The 24452-nt window shown below is 46.5% G+C and overlaps 2 protein-coding genes across 2 annotated transcripts in view; one reads left to right on the top strand and one right to left on the bottom strand.

Annotated features, from left to right (window-relative positions):
* LOC108788099 (zinc finger protein 62 homolog) overlaps nt 1-24452 on the top strand; it is a 949422-nt gene that overhangs the window by 482300 nt on the left and 442670 nt on the right. The window lies entirely within an intron of this gene.
* Nucleotides 2863-24452, bottom strand: part of LOC108788075 — a 150109-nt gene continuing 128519 nt past the window's right edge. The window contains exon 21 of the mRNA XM_018557807.1: nt 2863-4850. Within this exon, the coding sequence (XP_018413309.1) occupies nt 2863-4850 (1988 nt within the window). The remainder of the gene's footprint in view (nt 4851-24452) is intronic.

Below are 24452 nucleotides of genomic sequence, written 5' to 3'. Positions count from 1 at the left end.
AACCCCAAAAAAAAAAATTTCCCCCCCCCCCCCCCCCCCACTTCTACAGGCGCCCCGTGAACAAAAAGTATGTTGGCCAGTGAGCTGGTTTGACAACATATGAAAGGGTGACCTCCCACCATGCTGATCACCATTGGGGATTTACCAGCTCAGGCCTAAAACTTTTTGAGTCAACTTGACCATCCATCCTGTTCCTGTAGGCCTGGAGAAGTTTTGATGGAAACCATTAAAAATTAAGGGGGTGACAATGTCGAGTCTTTTGTTGAGCCCTCTCGTCCCAAATATACCAACTCAAGAACCAACGCCAGCTCAGAAGATACTCATTAGGTCGTTGATGACCTCCACAGTAAATAGATAACATCATTTCAAAAATACCCAAGTCTACCGTTGAGAATTGTAATCTTTTGTAGCATTAAAAATTTTGGAAAAATAATTTTGCTCTGTAATATTTACAGTATCCAGTGTAGACGAGTAAAAAAGTCCATAGTAAAATTAAAAAAAATGTTCTTTCAAACATTCCCAAATGGGTGAAACACTCTCCGGTACCCTTCAATGCATGTGGTGCAAGAACCCCCCCCCCCACTCCGAATGGGCCCCTTGGGGGCGTATTGCCACTGAAGGTATCTAGAGTACGACCCTGAGGGGGAAGACCCTTTTTCGACACACAGCTGTCTTCCTGCCCAGTAATTCCAGAAAAGGATGATGAAGTCGATCTATCACGAGGCGCTTCGGGCTGTACAAGCCAAGTAGGATTTGGTAGGCCTCAGGTTTTAAGACTTTTAGTTATAGGAATCAATACATCTTCTATATAAAAGATAATTAAAAAAACTTCAAGTGAAAAATAAACTCTGTAATTTATGGACAGTGTCCTACAGCAGTGAGCACCAAAGCGGTTCAGGTCAAGCAGGAGGGTTGTTTGTGTCGGCCAATCAGAAAACCCATGAAGCATAAAAGGCGGGCAATCGGGGATCAGAGTATTGAGGACGCTTCATAGTCTTGGACTGGGTTTGATCAAGTAGAAAAAGGCTGTCCTCTTTTTGTACCAGCCCACATACTTATATCAATGTTCAAAGCTCGGCTCCTATTGGCGTCCGTCTCCTGGTATACAGCCAACTCTTTGAAGACTTTGCTTTGTGCCAAGGCCTTGCTGCAGATATTTAGATGACCAAAGAGAGGCTTGAACCTCATGCTTTCTTGATCTCTACCAAGGCAACACGTATTGGATCTCAAAGAGCTTGTAAAAAGATCTCTAAGAGTTCTACACATTGGGGTTTAACCATTTGACCTAAGCGATCCTCATGTAGGGTCACAAGTTTTCGGGTGTAAAATGAAGGGTACGAGTGTCGAAAAGTGCTGGTCTTATTCTCTGGGATTGTGGTCTTCAGAGTAGAGCCAATGATACCACTGTAATGTAGAGCTGCAGCTAACGATTATTTTCAAAATCGATTAGTTAGCCGATTATTAAGTTCGATTAATCGGATAAACAATAAAATAAATGTAAAAAAATGGCTCCAGTGATGGGACTACTAGTTTGTATTGAGATTGTAGTCCATCACAGGAGCAAGCTTGGAGCAGTGAAGGTAAAAAAGTGAAAAGTGTGGTGTGCAATATAGTGAAATGGAAAGTAAAATTATGCAGCAATCAATGCAGAATGGCACCGGCTATAGAGGACTACAAATCCCAGCAATAGTACAATATACAGCGCAATGCAGAATATCACCAGCTATAGAGGAGCACAACAAATCTCAGCAATAGTACATTATAGCTGGCAGTATTCTGCATTGCGCTGTATATTGTACTGTTGCTGGGTTTTGTAGTCCTCTATAGCTGGTGGTATTCGGCATTGCACCACTGTATAATGTATTATTGCTGGGATTTGTTGTACTCCTCTATAGCTGGTGGAATTCTGCATGGCGCTGTGCAGAATATCACCAACTATAGAGGAGTACAACAAATCCCAGCAATACATGATACATACAGTGTATCATGTATTGCTGGGTTTTGCATTCCTATGTATAATATACAGCACAATGTACCATCAGCTATAGAGGAATACCAATCCCAGCAATACATTATAGAGCACCATGTGTGGGAAAGTGCAGGCTTACCTGAGCAGTCTTCAAGCAACTTGCTTCTGAGATCGGGCCTGTCTATCGGCGGCTGTCATCCCCCCACACCTGCTCCTCCTTACTACATCTCCCCGCGTCCCTGTGCCGATTGTGGATGTGGGCGGGCGGTGAGTGTGAGGTGGGAAGAAGGTGTGGCGTGTAGAACGTGGATGAGGGCAGGTCTGGCAGCGGTGAGCGTGAGTTGGGGAGGAGGTGCGGTGCGCAGCGTGTGTGGAGCCGTGAACAGGGCCAACTGATCGGAAGCCGATTAATCGATTATTGAAAAAGTTGACAACTTTTTCAATAATCGATTATAATCGATTATGTCGATTAGTTGTTGCAGCCCTACTGTAATGAACCGGTGGAGAAGTTGTGGACCACTCGTATGAAGGTCAGACATTAAATCCCATGCTGCATAGCCAAGTTCCTACAATTGGAAACATTTTCTGTGGTCAGCTAATTATGTCCTCCTAAAAATCCTCAGCTGCCTTGTAGACTGGATGCTACATGAAGTTGCCCGCCATAGGTGTCCCTTGGAATGACCTACCGGGGCCTTTATAGGCACGTATGGAAGGCACTAAGGCAGACTCTGGATATGCTGGACGAATTATACCGATCAGTTGGCATGGGGCAATTTTTTTTAACCCTCTGTGAAGGTTTTGATTCCACAACTGGGTATAGGAAAGTCTGTGCCGGCTGGATATGAGCACCACTGCCACCTTTTCTCTTTTGGATACAAGACCCGGCCTTGGGGTTATCTCTTTCTGGTGTGAGTTTTTGTATGCTTATTTAAACACCAGTTGTTTTTAAAATTCTTCCCACAATAGGCACACTCAAATTTTTGCCGCGAATGGGTCCTCGCGTGTATCGTCAGCTGGGTGGGACTTCTAAATATCCTTCCACACTCGGTGCAAGGGAACTGCTTCCCCACCACGTGGCTCTTCTTGTGTCTCTGATAGTTGGACTTATCCCGGAAAGTTTTTGGGCACTGAGAACAAGAATATTCTCGTACACCTGTGTGTATCTTTTGGTGGATGATGAAGTAAGACTTGACGCGGAAGCTCTTGCCGCACTCCAGGCAGTTATACGGGCGCTCCCCGGTGTGAATTTTACGGTGCCGGATCATATTTGATTTCACGGAAAAGGTCTTGCCGCAGTCGGAGCAGGAATAGGGCCTCTCCCCCGTGTGGATTCGACAGTGCTTCTCGTAATTCGACTTCTCGTTAAACCCGTGCCCGCAATCCAAACACTTATAACGCTTTTTGCTGACGTGCCGCTCCCGATGTGCAGCCAAGAGCGCCTCGCTAGCAAACCGCCGTCCGCAGTCGCCGCATAAAAACGGCTTCTCGTCGGGGTGATTCTTCTGATGCGCTTTGAGCTCCAGCTGGGTTTTGAAGCCCTTTTTGCATATCAAACAAGGAAACCGTTTTTCACCGAGGTGCTGCTTCTGATGTGCCGCTAGGTGCGACCGCTTAGTGAAACGACGACCACATGTGCCGCATGGAAATGGTTTCTTATAGTGGGTTTGCTGAAGCGCTTCGAGCTCTTGTTGCGATTCGAAACCCTTGTCGGAGGAGGAACGTCTTTTTTCGGCAGGGTGACCTTTCTGATCCGGTTCAGGGTGATTTATCTCGTGCGCGTCCAGCTCCGTTTGCGTTCTGAAGCCTTTCTTGCACTTCGTACACGAAAACAGCTTATTGCCGAGGTGCTTTTTTTGATGCTTAGCTAGGAGCGTCTCGCTGGCAAAACGAAGATCGCAGTCGTTGCATAAAAACTCCTTTTCTGGGTGGTTTTTCTGATGCGTTTCAAGCTCCAGTTGTGTTTTAAATATCATGTCACACTTTGGACATGGAAAACTGAGGTGACACTTCCGATGGGCTGCTAGCAGTTCCTCGCTGGCAAAACGTTGGTCACAATCGCCGCATGAAAATGGATTCTCCTTTGGGTGACTTTTTTGGTGCTCGGTGAGCCTTGCCTCAGATTTGAAACATTTTTTACACTCCGGGCAAGGAAATTGCTTTTTGACTATGTCGGAACCATTAGCATCTGCTGGTCGTTCTACTGGAGTTGTTGCCAAGTGCGTCTTAATGTGCCTGTTGCACGCTGATTTGTCGCTAAATTTCCTTTCGCAGCCGGTGCACGCGAACGGTTTTTCTCCCGAGTGAATCCTCAGGTGGATGGAAAGGTGGGTTTTATTTATAAAGCATCTTCCGCATTCGGAACAAGACAACAGTTTGTGGCCCGTGTGGAGACGCCGATGGCGCTCGAAGCTGACGCTGTTGATAAAATGCTTGCCACATTCGGTGCAAGAAAACGGCGTGATTCGGTGGATTTTATAGTGAGCCATCAAGGCGCCTTCGGTCTGAAACCTTTTACGGCACTTGGTGCATGAAAAGCGCAGGTCTCCCGTGTGCTGTTTTTGGTGAGAGCGCAGGTGACTGCTTTGCCTGAAACTTTTCCCGCAGTAAGAGCACAAATAAGGCTTCACGCCCATGTGAATCTCTTGATGCTTGAGGTAGTTGGATTTGTGGATAAATGTCTTCCCGCAGTCGGGGCATGAAAAAGGTCGTTCATTTCTGTGGCCTTTTTGGTGCACCTGAAGATGAGTGCTGTTATAAAAGGTTTTCTCGCACTCGGTGCAAGAATATGGCTTCTCCTTGGTATGGAATTTTTGATGCGCCAAGAGCCGCGTGTTACTGGCGAAGCCCTTGCCACATTCGGGACAAGGAAACGGCCTCTCTCCTGAGTGGGATCGAAAGTGCACCACCAGGTGTGCATTGAATAAAAACAGCTTCCCGCACTCAGAACATTTGTGGGTTTTTTCTCTTTTCTTCTTTTTCTTTACTGTTGGGGCCTTGGATTTGGAAAGATTATTATCTATATCTGGGGCATCATCGTTGCTATCTCTTGATGGGTTATCCAGGGAAGAGCCAACAGGAATGGCTGAGCCATCATCGTTGCAATCTTTTGAGGGGTTATCCAGGGAAGAGCCAACAGGAATGGCTGAGCCATCATCATTGCAATCTCTTGAGGGGTTATCCAGGGAAGAGCCAGCAGGAATGGCTGAGCCATCATCATTGCAATCTGAGGGGTTATCCAGGGAAGAACCAGCAGGAATGGCTGAGCCATCATCATTGCAATCTCTTGATGGGTTATCCAGGGACGAGCCAACAGGAATGGCTGGGGATTCGTTGTTGCAATCTCTTGAAGGGTTATCCAGGGAAGAGCCCACAGGAATGGCTGGGGCATCGTCGTTACAGTCTCTTAAGGAGTTATCCAGGGAAGAGCCAAGAGGAATGGCTTGGGACTCGGTTTTGCAGTCACTTGATGGGTTATCCAGAGATGAGCCAACTTCAGCAGGGAGTAAAGTAACAGAATCCTGATTTGCCCCAGCGTTTTCCTTTTTTGTTGCTTCCTTATTAGAAATATTTTTTGTGACTTTCGAAGGGGCAGTGGGTGCATTGCCACTGCCAACGCCTGCTGGCTTATCCATTGTAGAGTTAGCTTCAGTTTCAATTGACGTTATGGAGCCGTTACCAACCACAGCTGTGGAATTTTTAATGTTTTCCCCTTTTGTTGCATCGGGGTTAGAAACATTATTTGCTTCTTCTAAAGGAAGAGGAAGGCTATTGGTTGTTGTTGGGTTATTCAAAGCAAAGCTGGCTTCGGTTTGGTTTGACCTCATGGCGCCATGACCAACCGCAGATCGCAGATTCATTTTCGTTTGTTCAGAATTAGAGATGTTATTTGTGTCCTTCAAAGGTCCAATATGTGAATCTTTCCTGCGAGTTGTTGTCGGGTTATCCACAGCAGAGCCACCTTTGGTTTGGTTGGAGGTGCTGACACTGTGAACAGCCGTAGACTTGGAGTTCCTAGTTGTTCTCTCTTTTGGTGCTTTGGAATTGGAGATGTTATTTGGGTCCTTCAAAGAAGAAGGCAGTGTATTGTCCCTGCAAGCTCTTGTTGGGTTATCCACACCTGAGTCGACTTCAGTTTGGATTGAAGATTCTGTATCACAAACAACCGCAGATGTGGAACTTCTATTTCTCTTCCCTTTTGTCTTGTCCGCTTTGGATACTTTACTTGTTTCATTTAAAGTCGGGGGAAGTGTATGGTGCCCGCAGGTTGCTGCTGGCTTATTCAAAGCAGAGTCAACTTCAGATTGGTCTGAAGTGATGGCGCTATAAACAAGCACGGACCTGGAGTTCTTTATCTTATTCTTTTTTGTTTCTTCATCATTGTTGATGCTATTTGTGTCCTTCAAAGCTGCAAAATGCAAACCTTCCCTGCAAGTTGTCGGGTTACCCACAGCAGAGCCACCTTTGGTTTGGTTGGAGGTGGTGGCACTGTGACCAACAGCAGACTTGGAGTTCTTAGTTTTTCTCTTTTTTGTTGCTTTGTAATCGGGAACATTATTTGTGTCCTTTAAAGAAGCAGGGAGGGTACTGCCCCTGCAAGCTCCGGTTGCGTTATCCACAACTGTGTCAATAACTTCGGTTTGGTTAGAAGTCATGGCGGCACAACCAACTGCAGATGTGGAATTTTTCATTTTTTCACCTTTTTTCATGTCGGAGTTGGGAACATTATTTTTGTCATTTGAAGAAGGAGGAAGTGTATTGTCCCTGCTGGTCGTCGCTGGCTTATTCAAAACAGAATCAGCTTCAGTTGGGTTTGAAGTGATAGCGCTGTACACAATCACAGACTTGGAGTTCTTAATTTTATTCTTTTTTGTTTCTTCATCATGGGAAATATGTTTTGTGTCCTTTAAAAGGGCAATGCGTGAATCTTCCGTGCGAGTTGTTGGGTTATCCAGAGCACAGTCAGCTTTGGTTTGGTCTGAAGTGATGGCACTGCGAGCAGCCACAGACACGTTCATTTTTTTATTTTTCATCGCCTCTAACTTAGAGACGTTACCTGTTGTTGGGTTATTTAAAGCCACCTCTGGTCTGGTTCGTGTTGACATTATTTTGCTGTAACCAATGACAGCTGTGGATTTTTTTACTTTTATTGCTGCTTCGGAATTGGAGGTGTTAATGGTGTCCTCTAAGGGAACAAGGAGTATACCATCCATGTAACTAGTTGTTGTGTTATTTGAAGCAGAGTCAGCTTTAGTTCTGTTTGTGGTGATGGAGCTGTGGCCAACCACATCAGCGGACTTCTGAAATGTTCTCTTTCTTGTTGCTTTGTAATTGGGGACATTATTTGGGTCATTTGAAGAAGCAGAGAGTGTTGTGTCCCTGCAAGCTCCTGTTGGGTCATCCACAACTTCAGTTTGGATTGAAGTTCCGGCACCAACCACAGACGAGTTCTTCGTTTTTGTATTTTTCGTTGCCTCTAAACTAGAGACGTTATCTGTTGTTGGAGTATTTAAAGCCGAGTCTGATTTGGTTTGGTTTGACATCATAGCGCTGTGACCTGCGACAGCTGTGGAGTTTTTAATTTGTTTTGTTCCTTTGGATTTGGAGGCGTCAACTGTGTTCTTTAAAAGAGCTAGGAGTAAACCATCTCTGCAACTGGTTGTTGGTTTATTCGAAGCTGACTTAGCTCCAGCTTGGCTTCTAGTGATGAGGCTGTGACCAACCACATCGCTGGAGGTCTGAATTTTTCTCCTTTTGGTTGCTTTGTAATTGGGGACATTGTTTGGGTCCTTCAAAAGAGCAGGGAGTGTGTTGTTCCTGCAAGCTCTTGTTGGTCTAACCGCAATTGAGTCCACTTCGGTTTGGATTGAAGTTGTGGGACCAGCCACAGATGTTGAATTTCTATTTTTTTTTCCTGTCATGTCTGAGTTGGAAAAATTATTTGTGTCATTTAGAGAAGGTGTAGGTGTACTGTCCATGCAGGTTGCTGCTGGCTTATTCAAAGCAGAGTCAACTATAGTCGGGTTTGAAGTGATGGCGCTGAAAACAATGACAGACTTGGAGTTCTTATTCTTCTTTGTTTCTTCATCATTGGAGATGGTATTGGTGTCCTTTAAAGAAGCAGGGAGTGTGTTGTCCCTGCAAGCTTCTGACGAGTTATCCAAATCAGCTTCTGTTTGGTTTGAAGGGATGGCGCTGTAAACAATCACAGACCTGGAGTTCTTTAATTCATTTTTTCTTGTTTCTTCAGAATTGGAGATGTTATTTGTGTCCTTCAAAGGTTCAATATGTGAACCTTCCTTGCACGTTGTTGGGTTATCCACAGCAGAGTTACCTTTAGTTTGGTTGGAAGTGGTGGCACTGTGGTGCACCACAGGCTTGGAGTTCATTATTCTTTTATTTTTCATTTCCTCAGAACGAGAGACGTTATGTGTGTCCTTCAGAGATGTAATATGTGCATCTTCCTTGCACGTTGTTGGGTTATCCACGGCAGAGCCACCTTTAGCTTGGTTGGAAGTGGTGGCACTGTGGTGCACCACAGGCTTGGAGTTCATTATTCTTTTATTTTTCATTTCCTCAGAACGAGAGACGTTATGTGTGTCCTTCAGAGATGTAATATGTGAACCTTCCTTGCACGTTGTTGGGTTATCCACAGCAGAGTTACCTTTAGTTTGGTTGGAAGTGGTGGCACTGTGGTGCACCACAGGCTTGGAGTTCATCATTCTTTTATTTTTCATTTCCTCAGAACTAGAGACGTTATATGTGTCCTTTAAAAGAGCAGGGAATGCATTGGTCTCGGAAGCTCTTGTTGGGTTATTTAAAGCCAAGGTTTGAAGGTTTTCAGTTTGGTTTGACAATATGGTACTGTGACCACCGACAGCGGGGTTTTTAATTCTTTTTGTTGTTTTGCCATTGGAGACGTTAACTGTGTCCTTAAGAAGAGCAAGAAGTACATCATCCCTCCAAATTGTTGCTGGGTCATTCGAAGCAGAGTTAGCTTCGGTTTCATTTGTAGCGATGGGGCTGTGACTAGCCACACCATTGGAGTTTTGAATTTTTCTCACTTCTCTTGTTTCGCAATTGGAGACTTTACTTGTGTCCTTCAAAAGGGCAGGAGGTGGACCATCGTTGCTGGTTGCTGTTGGGTTATTTAAAGCCGAGATGACTTTCATATTGGTTGAAATTGTGGTGCCATGACCAACCACAGCCTTTGAGCCCTTCATTTGTTTATTTCTCATTGCTTCAAAATTGGAGATGTTGTTTCCGTCCCAAGGACCAGGGAGTGCTGAGTTATCCACAGCCGATTCAGCTTCGGTCTGGTTTGCCTTTGTGGCAACCAAAGCTGTGGAATTTGTAATTGTAATCCGAAGCGTTTTCAATGAATTGAAGATGTTATGTGTTTTCCTAAAAGGACCAAGGAGTGTATCACCCCTGAAAGCTCTTGCTGGGTTACCCACAGCTGAGTTGGCTTCAGTTTGGTTTAAAGCAAAGGTGCTGTGACCAGCCACAGACTGGAAATTCCTAAATATTTCATTTTTCATTGCCTCGGAATTGGAGATGTTATTTGTGTCCATTAAAGGAGCTGAGAGTGTATCAATTCGACAAGTTGTAGTGGGGTTATGCAAAGCTGAGTTAGCTTCGGTTTGGTTTGTATTGATGGGACTGTGACCAACCACACAATGGGAGTTCTGATTTTTTCTCTCTTCTCTTGTTTCGGAATTGGAGATGTTATTTGTGTCCTTTAAAGGAGCTGGGATTGGATCATCTGTTCCGGATGCTGTTGGGTTATTTATAGCGGAGGTGACTTTGAGTTGGGTTGAAGGTATGGTGCCGTGACCAATCACAGCCTTGGAGTGCTTACTAGTTTCATTTTCTGTTGCTTTAAAATTGGAGACATTGTTTGTATAATCCCTGGTTGTTGTTGTTAGGTTATCCACAGCTGAGTCAGATTCAGTTTGGTTTGCCTGTGTGTCCCTATGATCAACCACAGCTGTGGAATTGTCCCTTGGAATCTGTAGCTTTTTCTCTGAATTGAAGATGTTATTTGTGTCCTTCAAATGAGAAGGGACTGTATCATCTCTGAAAGCTCTTGTTGGGTTATTCACATCTGAGTCTGCTTCAGTTTGGTTTAAAGCAATAGCACCATGAGCAAACACAGACTTGGAGCTCCTAATTCTTTTATCTTTCATTTTTTTGGAATGGGAGATGTTATTTGTGTCCTTTAAAGGAGCAGGGAGAGTGCCATCTCCACAGGTTGTTGGGTTATTCACAGCAGAGTTGGCTTCAGTTTGGTTTAAAGCAATAGCACCATGAGCAAATACAGACTTGGAGATCCTAATTCTTTTATTTGTCATTTTCTCGGAATGGGAGATGTTATTTGTGTCCTTTAAAGGAGCAGGGAGAGTGCCATCCCCACAGGTTATTGGGTTATCCACAGCAGAGTTGGCTTCAGTTTGATTTGAGGTTACGGTGTTGTGGCCGACTACAGCTACGACGTTTTTCATTGTATTCTTTTTCGTTGCTTCAGAATTGGAGACGTTGTTTGTGTCCTGTAGAGGAGGAAGTAGAGTATTATCTCTGCAAGCTTTCGTTGGGATAACCACATCTGAGTCAGCTTCAGTTTGGTTTGAAGAAGTGACGGCGGACTGACAGACCCCAGCATTGGTGTTCCTCATTTTTAACGTAGGAGGAAGTGTATCATCTCTGGAAGCTCTTGGTGGGTTATCTACAGCTGAGTCAGCTTCAATTGGGTTTGAATTGATGGCATTGGCTTCAAATTGCTTTGAAGAGACAGTGGCCTTTTCAGTAAGGTGCAAAGTCATAGAGTCCACTTCAGCTTGGTTTGAAGTGAGGGCGGTCTGACAGACCACAGCATTGGTGTTCCTGATCTGTAACGGAGGAGGGAGTGTGTCATCTCTAAAAGCTCTTGGTGGGTTATCTGCAGCTGAGTCAGCTTGGTTTGAAGTGATGGCGGGCTGACAGACCACAGCATTGGTGTTCCTGATCTGTAATGGAGGAAGGAGTGTATCATCTCTGAAAGCTCTTGGTGGGTTATCTACAGCTAAGTCAGCTTCAGTTGGCTTTGAATTGATGGCATTGGCTTCAAATTGCTTTGAAGAGTCGGTGGCCTCTTCAGTAAGGTGCAAAGTCATAGAGTCAGCACCGGCTTGGTTTGAAGTGGTGGCGGTCTGACAGACCACAGCGTTGGTGTCCCTGATTTTCACCGATGCAGGGAGCGCATAATCGCTGAAAACAGTTGGTGGGTTATTTACAGATGAGTCAGCTTCAGCTGGGTTTGAATTGATGGAGTTGGCTTCAATTTGCTTTGAAGCGATGGTGGTTTCTTCAGTAAGGTTCGAAGTAATGGCGTCAGGTTCAGTTTGCTTTGAAGTGACGGGGCTGTGGCCAAACACATCACTGGAGTTCCTATTTTTTTTCTCACTTCCTGTTTTGGGATTGGAGACATTATTTGTGTCTTTTAAAGGACCAGGGATTGCATCATCCCCACACGTTTTTGATGAGTTGTCCATTGCAGGGCTGGCTTCGGTTCGGTTGGAAGTGATGGAGCCATGATGTGCTTCAGCTCTGGAATTTGCGCTTTGTTCTGCAATTTATTTTAAACAATAAAAATCATGTTTATATAATGAAAATCAATAGTTTTGTTTTTTACAGTTTTCAAACAGCAAAAATGAGACTATACTGGGAAATATGGGACATTACAGTGCTGAGCACTGATTCTGGTCGTGTGTTTATACCAGGGGTGCCCATTATGGGGAGAGCGAGGAGAGACAGCCGGGGGAGAGCGAGGAGAGACAGCCGGGGGAGAGCGAGGAGAGACAGCCAGGGGAGAGCGAGGGAGGTTTTTTTTTTTTGATAGATCTCCTGTAGCTCGTCATTTGAAAAGTAGGTCTTATCACAAAAAATGGTGGGCACCCCTGGTTTATACAAATGGGAATGCATACTGGAGGGTTCAAGAGGTTAGTCTACGTAATCGAATATATTTATCTTTCGATACTCGCAGATACCAAATACTGATAATGGTACTTCCGTTACCGTTAGCATGGAGCCGGCTTCCCGGGCAAACAAGAAGCCGGGAGGGGGTCAGTACCCACCTCCCTGATTGGCCGGGAAGGTGGCTCCATGTTCCCTCGCGGCACTGCCAGTCAGAGGAAATCTCCCTCTGACCGGATGTTCCAGTATCGGGGGGTAAGTATGGGAGCATTTGGGCGAGTACGAGTACTCGCTATCGGTACCGATACTGATACTAGTATTGGTGCAACCCTACTTATTAAGGACTAAGAAACATACAATACAAAAATCAATCTACATAATACAACTTTATTGATAAGAATGTTGTCAATTATTTACAACACCGCACCTATACCCATTAAAAGATTGACAACGATATCAATAAACACAGACACACCACCACGCAGTCCAACACAACCCACACACATACTTGAAGAAGAATTATGGGGTGAGTGATTTACACTCATCCCCATAACACTGAAGCTGTCTCATGTCGGCTCTATTGATTAGGAAGTCAGTGAACACATACCGCCGATCGCTGACTTCCTGATCCTCTTCCTGCAGAGAGCGGTGACTTTTCAGTCACCGCTCCCCACAGGAATTCCCCCTTCCCCTAGCAATGGACGGGGGAAGAAGAGCCCGATGTCAATCAGCCAGCGGGGTGGATCTCGACAATATTGTCGGGATCCATCCCAGCTGTGGCCGCGACTCTGCGCTCTCAGCATATAGTGGGCAATAGCTCACTATATGCTGAGTTTTGGGTCACAGGAGGACATTAGTATATGTCCTCCTGGGACCCTGAAAAGGTTGGCCCATAGTTCTCTTTTAAATGCAGCCTTAGAATTATTTGGCTGTAAACAGACAATAAGTCACATTGAAACAGATCTCAACCTTAGAGGACTCTACTCTAAAAGCAGCAACTCCATGATAGATTCAATGTTGCTACTTGCTCAAAAGGAACAAAGAGCTACAATGTTCAGTAAAGCAGGACTATTTACTGCATGAGTCTCTCCAGTACAAAGGCTGATCCCCCCTCAGTTCATTAGATCGGGATGAAGCTCATTTGTAAGCAAGTTTCACAGTTCAAAAGTCAGCCAAATAGGTATTCCAATAATTTAGCAAGCTGGGTCCTTTGTTTTCACTGACGTCCTATATAGTCTCAACTGGTCGATCAAACGGCCGCATTTTACAGCTGGCTTACTTCACTGCGGACCCCTGATGTTTATTTTAGATAAGCAAATGACATTTGCAGACAAACAGTTCCCAGCTCTTACAAAGTCTCACTCCAGCGCTGATGTCTGTTGTTCCCATTTGCATTGGATCCTGGTTAGCTAGGAAGCTGGGCGGTGTGTAAAGGCTCACCACCCAGCTTCCCCATTAGCAGGGAAGCAGTCTCCTTGCTCCCTTGTCACCAGGTGACGAGATAGTATGGAGCCAGCTTTCTGACCAATCAGGAGGCCGGGGGGCGGGCCATTACATGGCCCCTGTAATGACACAGCACCTGTAATGGCCAGCTTCTGGCATCAGGAAGCTGGGCAGTGAGTCATTACATGCTGCGTGGCTTCCTGATTGGCCGGAAAGCTGGCTCCATACTCCCTCGTCACCAGGTGATGAGGGAGCATGAAGCCGGCATTCTGGCCAATCAGGAGGCCGGGGGGCAGGTAATGACTCGCTGCCTGGCTTCCTAATTGGCCAGCTTCCCTACCAATCAGGAAGCTAGGCAGCGAGTCATTACATGCTGCCCGGCTTCCTGATTGGCCGGGAAGTAGGCTCCATGCTCCCTCCAAGTGACGAGAAAGCATGGAGCCGGCTTCCCGGCCAATCAGGAAGCAAGGCTTGTAATGACTCACTGCCCGGCTTCCTGATGCCAGAAGCTCAGGTATCGAGCTAGGCATCGGAGCATCTGAGCGAGTACGTGCCCAAATACTCGGTATCGGCACATCCATAATCACAATAGGATTGGGCATTTCTTTAATCGCTCCATGTGAATAGCACTTTAGTCACATGTTATCAAGTTGTCTCTATATTTTAGTGGAATAGCCTCTGTACTTCAACCCGAATGTTGTCCTTCATCGGTATAATATGTGGGAGTCGGACCACGTGGGGACCCACGTCTACAGGATTCGCCCAACCGGTCTACGGCCTTCGCCAGGACTAAGCTGTCCATCTTATAGTGGGTATAGGTTCGGTGTTGTAAATAATTGACAACATTCGTATTAATAAAGTTTTATTATCTAAATAGATTTGTATTGTTTACTTTTAGTCCTTAACTTTAATGAGTTGCTCTCTTTTTTTTTCTTTAAGCTATCCACTAGGCTTTAGACTATGAAGGTATTATTAGTATAGAAAGAAGACTCCAATTACTAAGGAATTCCCGGTTAGATTTCATATTTTTGTTGTTTTTATTATAGTATAACTTATAACCTCACCTGGGGCATCCATAGCTAGTGCCTTGCGGGTCCTCTCTGTATCATCACTGTCCTTCGTCTTCCCTATAGCTGCTGTGTCCATCTGCTTTTGGACCTGAAATAAAGAGAGAGCGTAGAAGGCTTAACCCCTTTAAAAGAAAAAAAAGAAGCCTTTTCATTTGAGTAAGTTTTGGCTTTATATACAGCTTTCAAACATATTCTTGCGTCAGCATTACAGTTTCAGATAGTTACCTCTTTTTGTGAGATGAAGTGATGTTCTTGTGTGGAATCCCGGGAATACAGAGGACGGGCCTGAGGGATCTCATGATGTTCCTGTGCGGAATCCCGGGAATACAGAGGATGGGCCTGAGGGATCTCATGATGTTCCTGTGTGGAATCCCGGGAATACAGAGGACGGGTCTGAGGGATCTCCTGATGTTCCTGTGTGGAATCCCAGAAATACAGAGGACGGGCCTGAGGGATCTCATGATGTCCCTGTGTGGAATCCCGGGAATACAGAGGACGGGCCTGAGGGATCTCACGAAGTTCCTGTGTGGAATCCCAGGAATACAGAGGATGGGCCTGAGGGATCTCACGAAGTTCCCGTGTGGAATCCCGGGAATAAAGAGGACGGGTCTGAGGGATCTCCTGACGTTCCTGTGTGGAATCCCGGGAATACAGAGGACGGGTCTGAGGCATCTCCTGATGTTCCTGTGTGGAATCCCGGGAATACAGAGGACGGGGACATCTCTCTGGGGTATCTCGGTTACTGGATCCATCTGTAGGAAAGACACACACTGACTGAATACATTGATTCTATGTCTTTATATCAGCAGAAATCTGTTAAGACAGCCAATTACAAACCAGCAAGGGAAGAGGTGTTAATTACTCTAGGGATACAGATGTCAAGGAAAGACATCTACTTGTTGAAAGACAAGTGATCTCCTTCAGATATTACTACAGTGCACTATACAGGTATTTAGGGCATAGCGGATATATGTCCTCACCAGTAGCCTCTGTAGCTGGTACCTCCGGACTCTTCTCCCTACTGGCACAGTTTGTCATCTCTGGTGTACTCGCAGCTGTCTTTTGGTTTATGACCTAAAATAAAGTGTAGAGGGCAGAACAATGGTGACAGAAGCTCAAATAAAATCACACAAAAGCCTCTTTAGTTGACAACATAAGAGGATTAGTGCAACAGATCAATTCACCTTTTTCTGAGAAGTCTTGTGCTGTTCTTCCGTGAAGACCCTGGAATACTGATGACGGGCTTGAGGGATCTCCTGATGTTTCTGTGTGGAATCCCGAGAATACAGAGGACGGGCCTGAGGGATCTCCTGATGTTCCTGTGTGGAATCCCGGGAATACAGAGGACAGGTCTGAGGGATCTCATGATGTTCCTGTGTGGAGTCCCGGGAATACAGAGGACGGGCCTGAGGGATCTCATGGTGTTCTTGTGTGGAATCCCGGGAATACAAAGGATGGGCCTGAGGGATCTCCTGATGTTCCTGTGTGGAGACCCTGGAATACTGAGGACGGTCTTGAGGGATCTCATGATGTTCCAATGTGGAATCCCGGGAATACAAAGGACGAGCCTGAGGGATCTCATGATGTTCCTCTGTGGAGACCCTGGAATACTGAGGACGGACTTGAGGGATCTCATGATGTTCCGGTGTGGAATCCCGGGAATACAGAGGACGGGCCTGAGGGATCTCTTGATGTTCCGGTGTGGAGTCCCAGGAATACAGAGGACCAGGGGATCTCTCTGGTGGGTTTCTGTAACTGGATCCATCTGTAGGAAACACACAAACTGACTGAATACATTGTTTCTATGTCTTTATATCAGAGGATGTGTGTATCTAGGTGGATCCTCAATACTCAAGAAATTAAAGTCTCCTCTTACCCGGAGATGTGAGGGGCGGCCGGTTCTCCATCATGACGTCCTTGTAGACATCCTTGTGTCCTTCTAAATACTCCCACTCCTCCATGGAGAAATAGACAGTGACATCCTGACACCTTATAGGAACCTGACACACACAATGATACAGTCACCATCCAGACACATCCCTTGTCTGTTGCTGGATCATGTCCCAGAATTCCCAGCAATGCTCACCTCTTCTGTCAGCAGCTCAGTTATTTTCTTGATCAGTTGTAAACTCTTCTCATCACTGCTTAGCTTGGGTGTTGGGGAGGGGGGTGAAGGCTCCATGATGGGACTTTTGGATAGCCTCTGGGAGTGATTAGGCTTCCCATGTGTACCAGACGCCTTCCTCACTAGTGTGTAATCCTGTACATTGAGAAATAAGTATGAGCTGATACAAGTCATGAAGCCAACAGAATGAGATAAGAGTTAGGTCACTATGTACATTTTAGAATTCCTCCTCCCTCTCTGTACTTTATTAACAGATATAAGAGTGATGTCGTGTGACCTCCCAGAATCCTCCTCACCGCTCTGGTCAGGTCTGTGTTTTATCAATAAAGATCAAAGTGATGTCATGTGAACTGGTCAGTAGGTAGACGATCTCCAAGGTGAGGTCTATATCTTGTCAGTCACGTGACTGTGTGTTATATTAAGAGTGATGTCATGTGACCTCCCAGAATCCTCCTCACCTCTGCGGTCAGGTCTGCGTTTTATTAACAGAGATAAGAGTGATGTCATGTGACTACCAGAATCCTCCTCACCTCTCCAGTCAGCAGACAGATAAACTCCAGGGTGAGGTTCAGTATCCTCCTAATCTTGTGGTGTCTGTCATCCTCCATTCTGAAGAATCCACAGGGTGTTATCGGCTTTTGAAAAACAGATCGGCGTTATGGCTTTTGTAAAGAAACAGATTATGTATTACATTGCTGCAACATCCTGCGGGCAAAAATCAAAGAACGGTGAAATTGAATATTTGCATGGAATGAATAGCGGTCAGGGGTACACATTTCTAACATATTGGTAAAATACAACTTTCAATGGAAGCGAGGCCCAGTTTAGGATAGGGAAGGATTGTTTAGGATTGGAGAAGTCCAGTGATGGCATCTTGAGTGGAAGTTACTTCTCCTTTAAACTGAGAGGTGAAAGCTACTGTAGGTCGGTCTGACCTTACAGACTTGTCCTGAAGGTTCCAACTGGAAGCTGCCCAGCTGATAAGAGCAGAACAATGAGCAGAAACACACCATAGTGTAGAGGTTATATATCTAACCCGACGACCATTGACCTGGATAACCATGTACGAGGGCCGGATAAGCAAAGATGAGAACAGACTGCTCATGTACTCTGATCTGAAGCTTCCAGTACAATTACAGATATCCGAACCTCTGCTTGCCTATAGATAAACACAGTCTCAGGCTCTAGTCTGATCTGTGACTTCCAACACAATTACAGATGTCTGAATCTGTCCATCTATGGATAAACAGAGCGAACGTGTGCACAGTCTCAGGCTCCAGTCACATCTGTGACTTTCAGCACAATTAGAGATCTTGAAGCTTCTACCTGTGTATGGGTAAACAGAGCGAAGTCGAGGAGAAACTCATGCTCTAGTCTGATCTGAACTCCCAGTGTAATGTGAGACCTCTAAACCTAAGCCTGTCTATGGGTAAACAGAACAAAGATGAACAAAGGCTCAGGCTTTATTCCTCTGGTGGCCAACATGCGGCCTGAGGGTCAAATGCGGCATTTTGGAGGTTGACGTGTAGCCCTCAGTTCCCAGGGGTAAGTATTGGGAGCACTTAGCTGTCAAAGGGGCTTTTAATAACAGCAATATCTCGTACGTCAGTCTCCAGCCCCTTCTATGGAACGGTCTCCAGCCGCTTCTATGGAACGGTCTCCAGCCGATTCTATGGAACGCCCTTCAGCCGATTCTATGGAACGCCCTTCAGCCGATTCTATGGAACGCCCTTCAGCCGATTCTATGGAACGCCCTTCAGCCGATTCTATGGAACGCCCTTCAGCCGATTCTATGGAACGCCCTTCAGCCGATTCTATGGAACGCCCTTCAGCCGATTCTATGGAACGCCCTTCAGCCGATTCTATGGAACGCCCTTCAGCCGATTCTATGGAACGCCCTTCAGCCGATTCTATGGAACGCCCTTCAGCCGATTCTATGGAACGCCCTTCAGCCGATTCTATGGAACGCCCTTCAGCCGATTCTATGGAACGCCCTTCAGCCGATTCTATGGAACGCCCTTCAGCCGATTCTATGGAACGCCCTTCAGCCGATTCTATGGAACGCCCTTCAGCCGATTCTATGGAACGCCCTTCAGCCGATTCTATGGAACGCCCTTCAGCCGATTCTATGGAACGCCCTTCAGCCGATTCTATGGAACGCCCTTCAGCCGATTCTATGGAACGCCCTTCAGCCGATTCTATGGAACGCCCTTCAGCCGATTCTATGGAACGCCCTTCAGCCGATTCTATGGAACGCCCTTCAGCCGATTCTATGGAACGCCCTTCAGCCGATTCTATGGAACGCCCTTCAGCCGATTCTATGGAACGCCCTTCAGCCGATTCTATGGAACGCCCTTCAGCCGATTCTATGGAACGCCCTTCAGCCGATTCTATGGAACGCCCTTCAGCCGATTCTATGGAACGCCCTTCAGCCGATTCTATGGAACGCCCTTCAGCCGATTCTATGGAACGCCCTTCAGCCGATTCTATGGAACGCCCTTCAGCCGATTCTATGGAACGCCCTTCAGCCGATTCTATGGAACGCCCTTCAGCCGATTCTATGGAACGCCCTTCAGCCGATTCTATGGAACGCCCTTCAGCCGATTCTATGGAACGCCCTTCAGCCGATTCTATGGAACGCCCTTCAGCCGATTCTATGGAACGCCCTCCAGCCGATTCTATGGAACGCTCTCCAGCCGATTCTATGGAACGCTCTCCAGCTCTACATTGTATGTCGACAACCGCTGTTCTAGTTTGAGGTCAGCTTCCTCTGCCCATCTATAGGTTAACAAAGCGATTGTGTGCACAGACCTAGGCCATAGTTTGAGCTCAGCTTCTGGTATAATTACATATCTCTATAACCTTGCCCATCTACCCATGGGTATACAGAGCAACAGTGTGCACGCACTCAGTCTCTAGTCTGATCCGAGCCCCCGGTATAATTACAGATCTCTATACCCCTAACTGTCGATAGGTTAACAGAGCGATCGTGTGCACAGACTTAGGCTCTGGTCTGATCTGAGCTTCAAATATAAATCACAGATTCCGGAACCAAGGCCCATCCATGGATAAACAGAACGATCTTTTGCACAAACATAAGGTGGCCATACGTTGCTCTAATTTCATCTGAGTGTACGGCCAGCCTTAGACTCTGAACCGATCTGAGCTCCCGGTATAATTACAGATTTCTACAACTCTGTCCATCTATGGGTGATCGTGTATAAGGGGCTCAGACTCCCGACTGATCTGAGTCCTTGGAATAATAACAGATCCCTAAACCTCTGGCTGTCTATGGGTAACCAGTGTAGTTGTGTGCACAGACTTGGGCTTTAGTCTGATCTCTGCTGCCGGATAACAGTTCTCTGAACCTCTGCCCGTCTATGGGTAACCAGTGCAGCTGCCAGTCAAAATGTGTGTCTTCATGTCCGCACGTTTTCACGTGCGTAACAATTGCCAAACGCTACCTTTTTCGCACCTTGCCAACCAACATCCCACGTTATGCACTGAACTCTTTTCAAAACAGCTTTATGTCCTTTGTCTGGGGGGTCAAAACGTCCAAGAATCTCTAGAATGACTATGTACGTACATAAGCGTCAAGGAGGGTCTAGGGTTTCCAACATTTACAAATACCACCAAGCGGCTCAAATAGCCTCTATAGCAGTGGTTCTCAACCTGTGTAACCTCAGGACCCACGTTTTTCCTTGGTCATTAAGTCGCGAGCCAAGTCGCACTGCAATGGAACGAACAGCATTGCGGTACCACGCGTTTTCGGTGTGGGCGATCGAACTGTGGGTGGGAGGTGCGTTTGGGGTGTCATTCAAAAGATCCACCCAGTCTCCATACCTTACGAGAACTGGAGTTGATCTTCAGCCTGGGTTCCAGTGCCAGCTGATGTGCTGTGACAGAGCTCCATCCATATGTGCAATGCCTGTACAGCTCCCTTTGCGTGTCCTGTAGAGGTGCCAGGAGCCAGATTGGACATCACTCCGGGCCAGGCACCTCTACAGGACACATGAGGGAGCTATACATAAAGATGGAGCTCCCTCACGGCCATAGCCCAGCCTGTCCCACCTCAAGCTGACACTCAGCCACGGGCAGCATATTTTGAATGGCTGTTTGGTGCAAAAACTGACAGGGCTGCAATAGGGAGGTTGAGGAGCCTCTCGCCTAGAAAAGTGGAAGGCACACAGCGACCCACTGAACATGGCGTCGTGACCCACCAGTTGAGAACCAAGGCTCTATAGTATGTTTTTTTTTTTTCAATCTCCACACAGTCCACTCTGGGTGGACCTAGAATACATAACCCGTTCCCCCGATTTCTCTACGTGCGCTGCCATGGTTACCAGCCCTCCCCAGACCCTCAGCATTGAGCCCCCTACTGACAAACACCGTTAAATAATGGGATAACACCAGATAATACAGTAAATTACCATCTCCTCATCTACCATTAGTCCCCATTATTGGCAACCTCTTATACCCCCGGTCTTGAATCACCCTCGGCCTTCACACCTAAATTTCCTACATAATTTGTTTCAAGATGGTTCCATTTTAGAGACAAATTGCAGTTCCCGCCTTCTGAATATTATAGATATTTACAACTCAGACACTGGGCCCCTACATTCCACCCTTACGGGATCTAACCATGTTTGAGCACATCGTTCCCCTAATTTCGATTGTTGTTTCCCGCTTGAACTCGGTCCCTTCCCCGACAGTACATACTTATGTGGCTATATGTGGGAGAGAAACCTTAAGACGTCTAAATTGTTAGAAGATTGGCAACAAATTTGGACTTCTATGGCATCCTATATGATGAACATAACCTCTTTAGAAACTGCATTTAAATCTCTCACTAGATGGTACTTAGTTCCCTCAAGACTGGCTCATCTATAACCTTCAACTTCATCCTCTTCTTTCCGAGGATGTTCGTTGGTAGGGGATGTCCTTCATACGTGGTGGACTTGCTCACCAGATTTTGGACAAAGGTGTTCCGTTTACTACAAAATTTATTCTATATGACATTACCAAAGGACCCTTGGTTGGCCCTTCTGCACCTTAAATCCCCACTCCTCACTACCTACCAACCTCACCTGTCAATTCACGTACTATTGGCGGCTAAACAAACGCTTCTCGGCTTTTTGGCTAAGATCAAGTGTAGTATCTGTTCTTATCAGTTTTCAGAGAAGAAAGGCTCCATCCCCGGCACAGATGGATGCTTCGTATTCTTTGATGTAATTGGTGGGTGACGGAGGGGTTTCCTTTCCTCCTGGGTTGAGTCTGGCCTGGTTATGCCGGGCTTGTCCCCAGTTGTAGGCAGGAAATATTCCAGTGCTAAAGCCTTCTGGTATGGATGGGGCTGCATTTGTCTGGTCGGAGGGTTCGGGGAGCGCAGAAGCTCGCAGTACTGTGCCGCCTGGGAGTGGCGTCTCAGGGTGTGTCGGATAATCACTTGGGTTTGGGACCGCACTTGATTCACCAGCACTAGGTATTTTCTGCACCACACCTTTTGGGCAGGCCTTCTGGCTAGTCCGGGGCAATTTTTATACTTTGGCCTGGACGGCCTGCTAGGTTTGTGCACTGGCACTTATTTATTTACGCACTATTTTTATGCACTTTTTGACTTCACAGAATGACAGAGGGTGCGGGTAACTTCAGGGCCCATTCCTGAAGTTGGGGAAGGAGGTTCAGTGGCCTCTTTGTGCTTCCCTGCCTCCTCCCACTCAGGGGTCTCCCTTCGGGGGAGCCCACACCTGGTATTCAGTGGACCTGTTTTGGCAGGTCCATGAGGAGAGGGGTCCGCCGGCCTTCGGGTAGGTGGACATAAGTTGTTCTTGCCCTTGTCAGGAGCATTGCGCCCCGCGGGGGGGGGTCAGGAAATCCTGGCCCTTCCTTATCAGAGGTGGACCAAGGCACCCTCGTGCACTTTTTTTTGATTGTGTTGTGATTCCACGATTCACTTTTTTTGTTCACAGGGGATGTTTTTCGATGCACGCTCCACGACCTTAAATTTCATAATTGTAATAAAAAAATATTTGATTGAAAAAAAAAAAAAAAAAAAAAAAAAATGTGCCAAACGTGCAAATAACCGCATGCTAAACACGCATACACAATGCCGCCTCGGTGTGAACCAGGCCTTAGTTTCTAGTCTCTCAGCTCCTGATACAATACAAAATCCCTAAACCTCTGCCCGTCTATGGGTAAACAGAGCGATTGTATACACAGATTTGGTCTCAGATCCTAATACAAATCTCTAAACCTCTGCCCGTCTATGGGTAAACAGAGCGATTGTATGCACAGACACAGGATCTAGTCTGATCTGAGCTCACAGATAACAGATCTCTAAACCTCTGCCCGTCTATTGGTAAACAGAGCGATTGTATGCACAGACACAATCTCTAGTCAGATCTGAGATCCCGGAATAATGACAGATCTTTAAAGTTCTGCACGTCTATGGGTAAACAGAGCGACTGTGTGTAGGCTGTAGTCTGATCTGAGATCCCGGAATGATAACACATCTCTAAACCTCTGCCCGTCTATGGGTAAACAGAGCGATTGTATGCACAGACACGGCATCGAGTCTGATCTGAGCTCCTGGACACCGGATCTCTGAAACTCGGCCTGTCTATGGGTAAACAGAGCAACTGTGTGCAGGCTGTAGTCTGATCTGAGATCCCGGAATAACAACAGATCTTTAAAGCTCTGCCCGTCTGTGGGTATACAGAGCGATTGTATGCACAGACACAATCTATAATCTGATCGGAGATCCCGGAATAATATTAGATCTCTAAACCTCTCTCCGTCTATGGGTATACAGAACGATCGCGTGCACAGACTTATTCTCTAGTCTGATCTGAGATCCCGGATAACCGATCTCTAAACCTCTCTCCGTCTATGGGTATACAGAACGATCGCGTGCACAGACTTATTCTCTAGTCTGATCTGAGATCCCGGATAACCGATCTCTAAACCTCTGCCCGTCTATGGGCATACAGAGAGTTAGGGTGCAGGCTCTAGTCTGATCTGAGATCCTGCATAACCGATCTCTAAACCTCTCCCCGTCTATGGGTATACAGAACGATCGGGTGCACAGACTTATTCTCTAGTCTGAGCTGAGATCCCGCATAACCGATCTCTAAACCTCTCCCCGTCTATGGGTATACAGAACGATCGGGTGCACAGACTTATTCTCTAGTCTGAGCTGAGATCCCGCATAACCGATCTCTAAACCTCTCCCCGTCTGTGGGCATACAGAGCGATCGGGTGCAGGCTCTAGGCTAATCTGAGATCCCGCATAACCGATCTCTAAACCTCTCCCCGTCTATGGGCATGCAGATCGATCGGGTGCAGGCTCTAGTCTAATCTGAGATCCCGCATAACCGATCTCTAAACCTCTCCCCGTCTATGGGCATACAGATCGATCGGGTGCGCAGACTCAATCTCTAGTCTGATCTGAGATCCCGGAAGAATATTAGACCTGTAATAACATACAATGATCCAGGCGGCACGCAGGACTTGCATCAGCAGATTCTCTTCTCCGCACCTCTTCCTGCAATGCAGAGGAACAGGTTTCCGCACCCATGAGCCACCCACCTCCTCGGCATCAACATCTCAGCCACAAGCTGCTATACAAAGTCCAAAGTACGCCCGTGACAGGAGGAATATGGGAGCGGCCATGGCTGGTCTCCCACCGGGAATGCTGGCTGCTTGGCTGTGTCCAGTCACCATACTGGGCTTGGAATGATCATGTGACATATGAGAGTCAAAGAAAACTCAGGACTCACTATCCCTGTAGACCACATAACATTGAAGCCAGGGCATCACAATGGCAGCCAGGCGAGTAGCATTTTTCAGAAGTGAAGGTTAGTAATAGCCCCCCCCCCCCCCCATTAATTGTGTAGGG

Source organism: Nanorana parkeri, unplaced genomic scaffold (genome assembly GCF_000935625.1).
Source record: "Nanorana parkeri isolate BGI_ZX_2015 unplaced genomic scaffold, ASM93562v1 scaffold305, whole genome shotgun sequence".
In the NCBI taxonomy this organism is placed as follows: domain Eukaryota; kingdom Metazoa; phylum Chordata; class Amphibia; order Anura; family Dicroglossidae; genus Nanorana; species Nanorana parkeri.
This window is presented reverse-complemented; position numbering and strand designations above follow the sequence as displayed.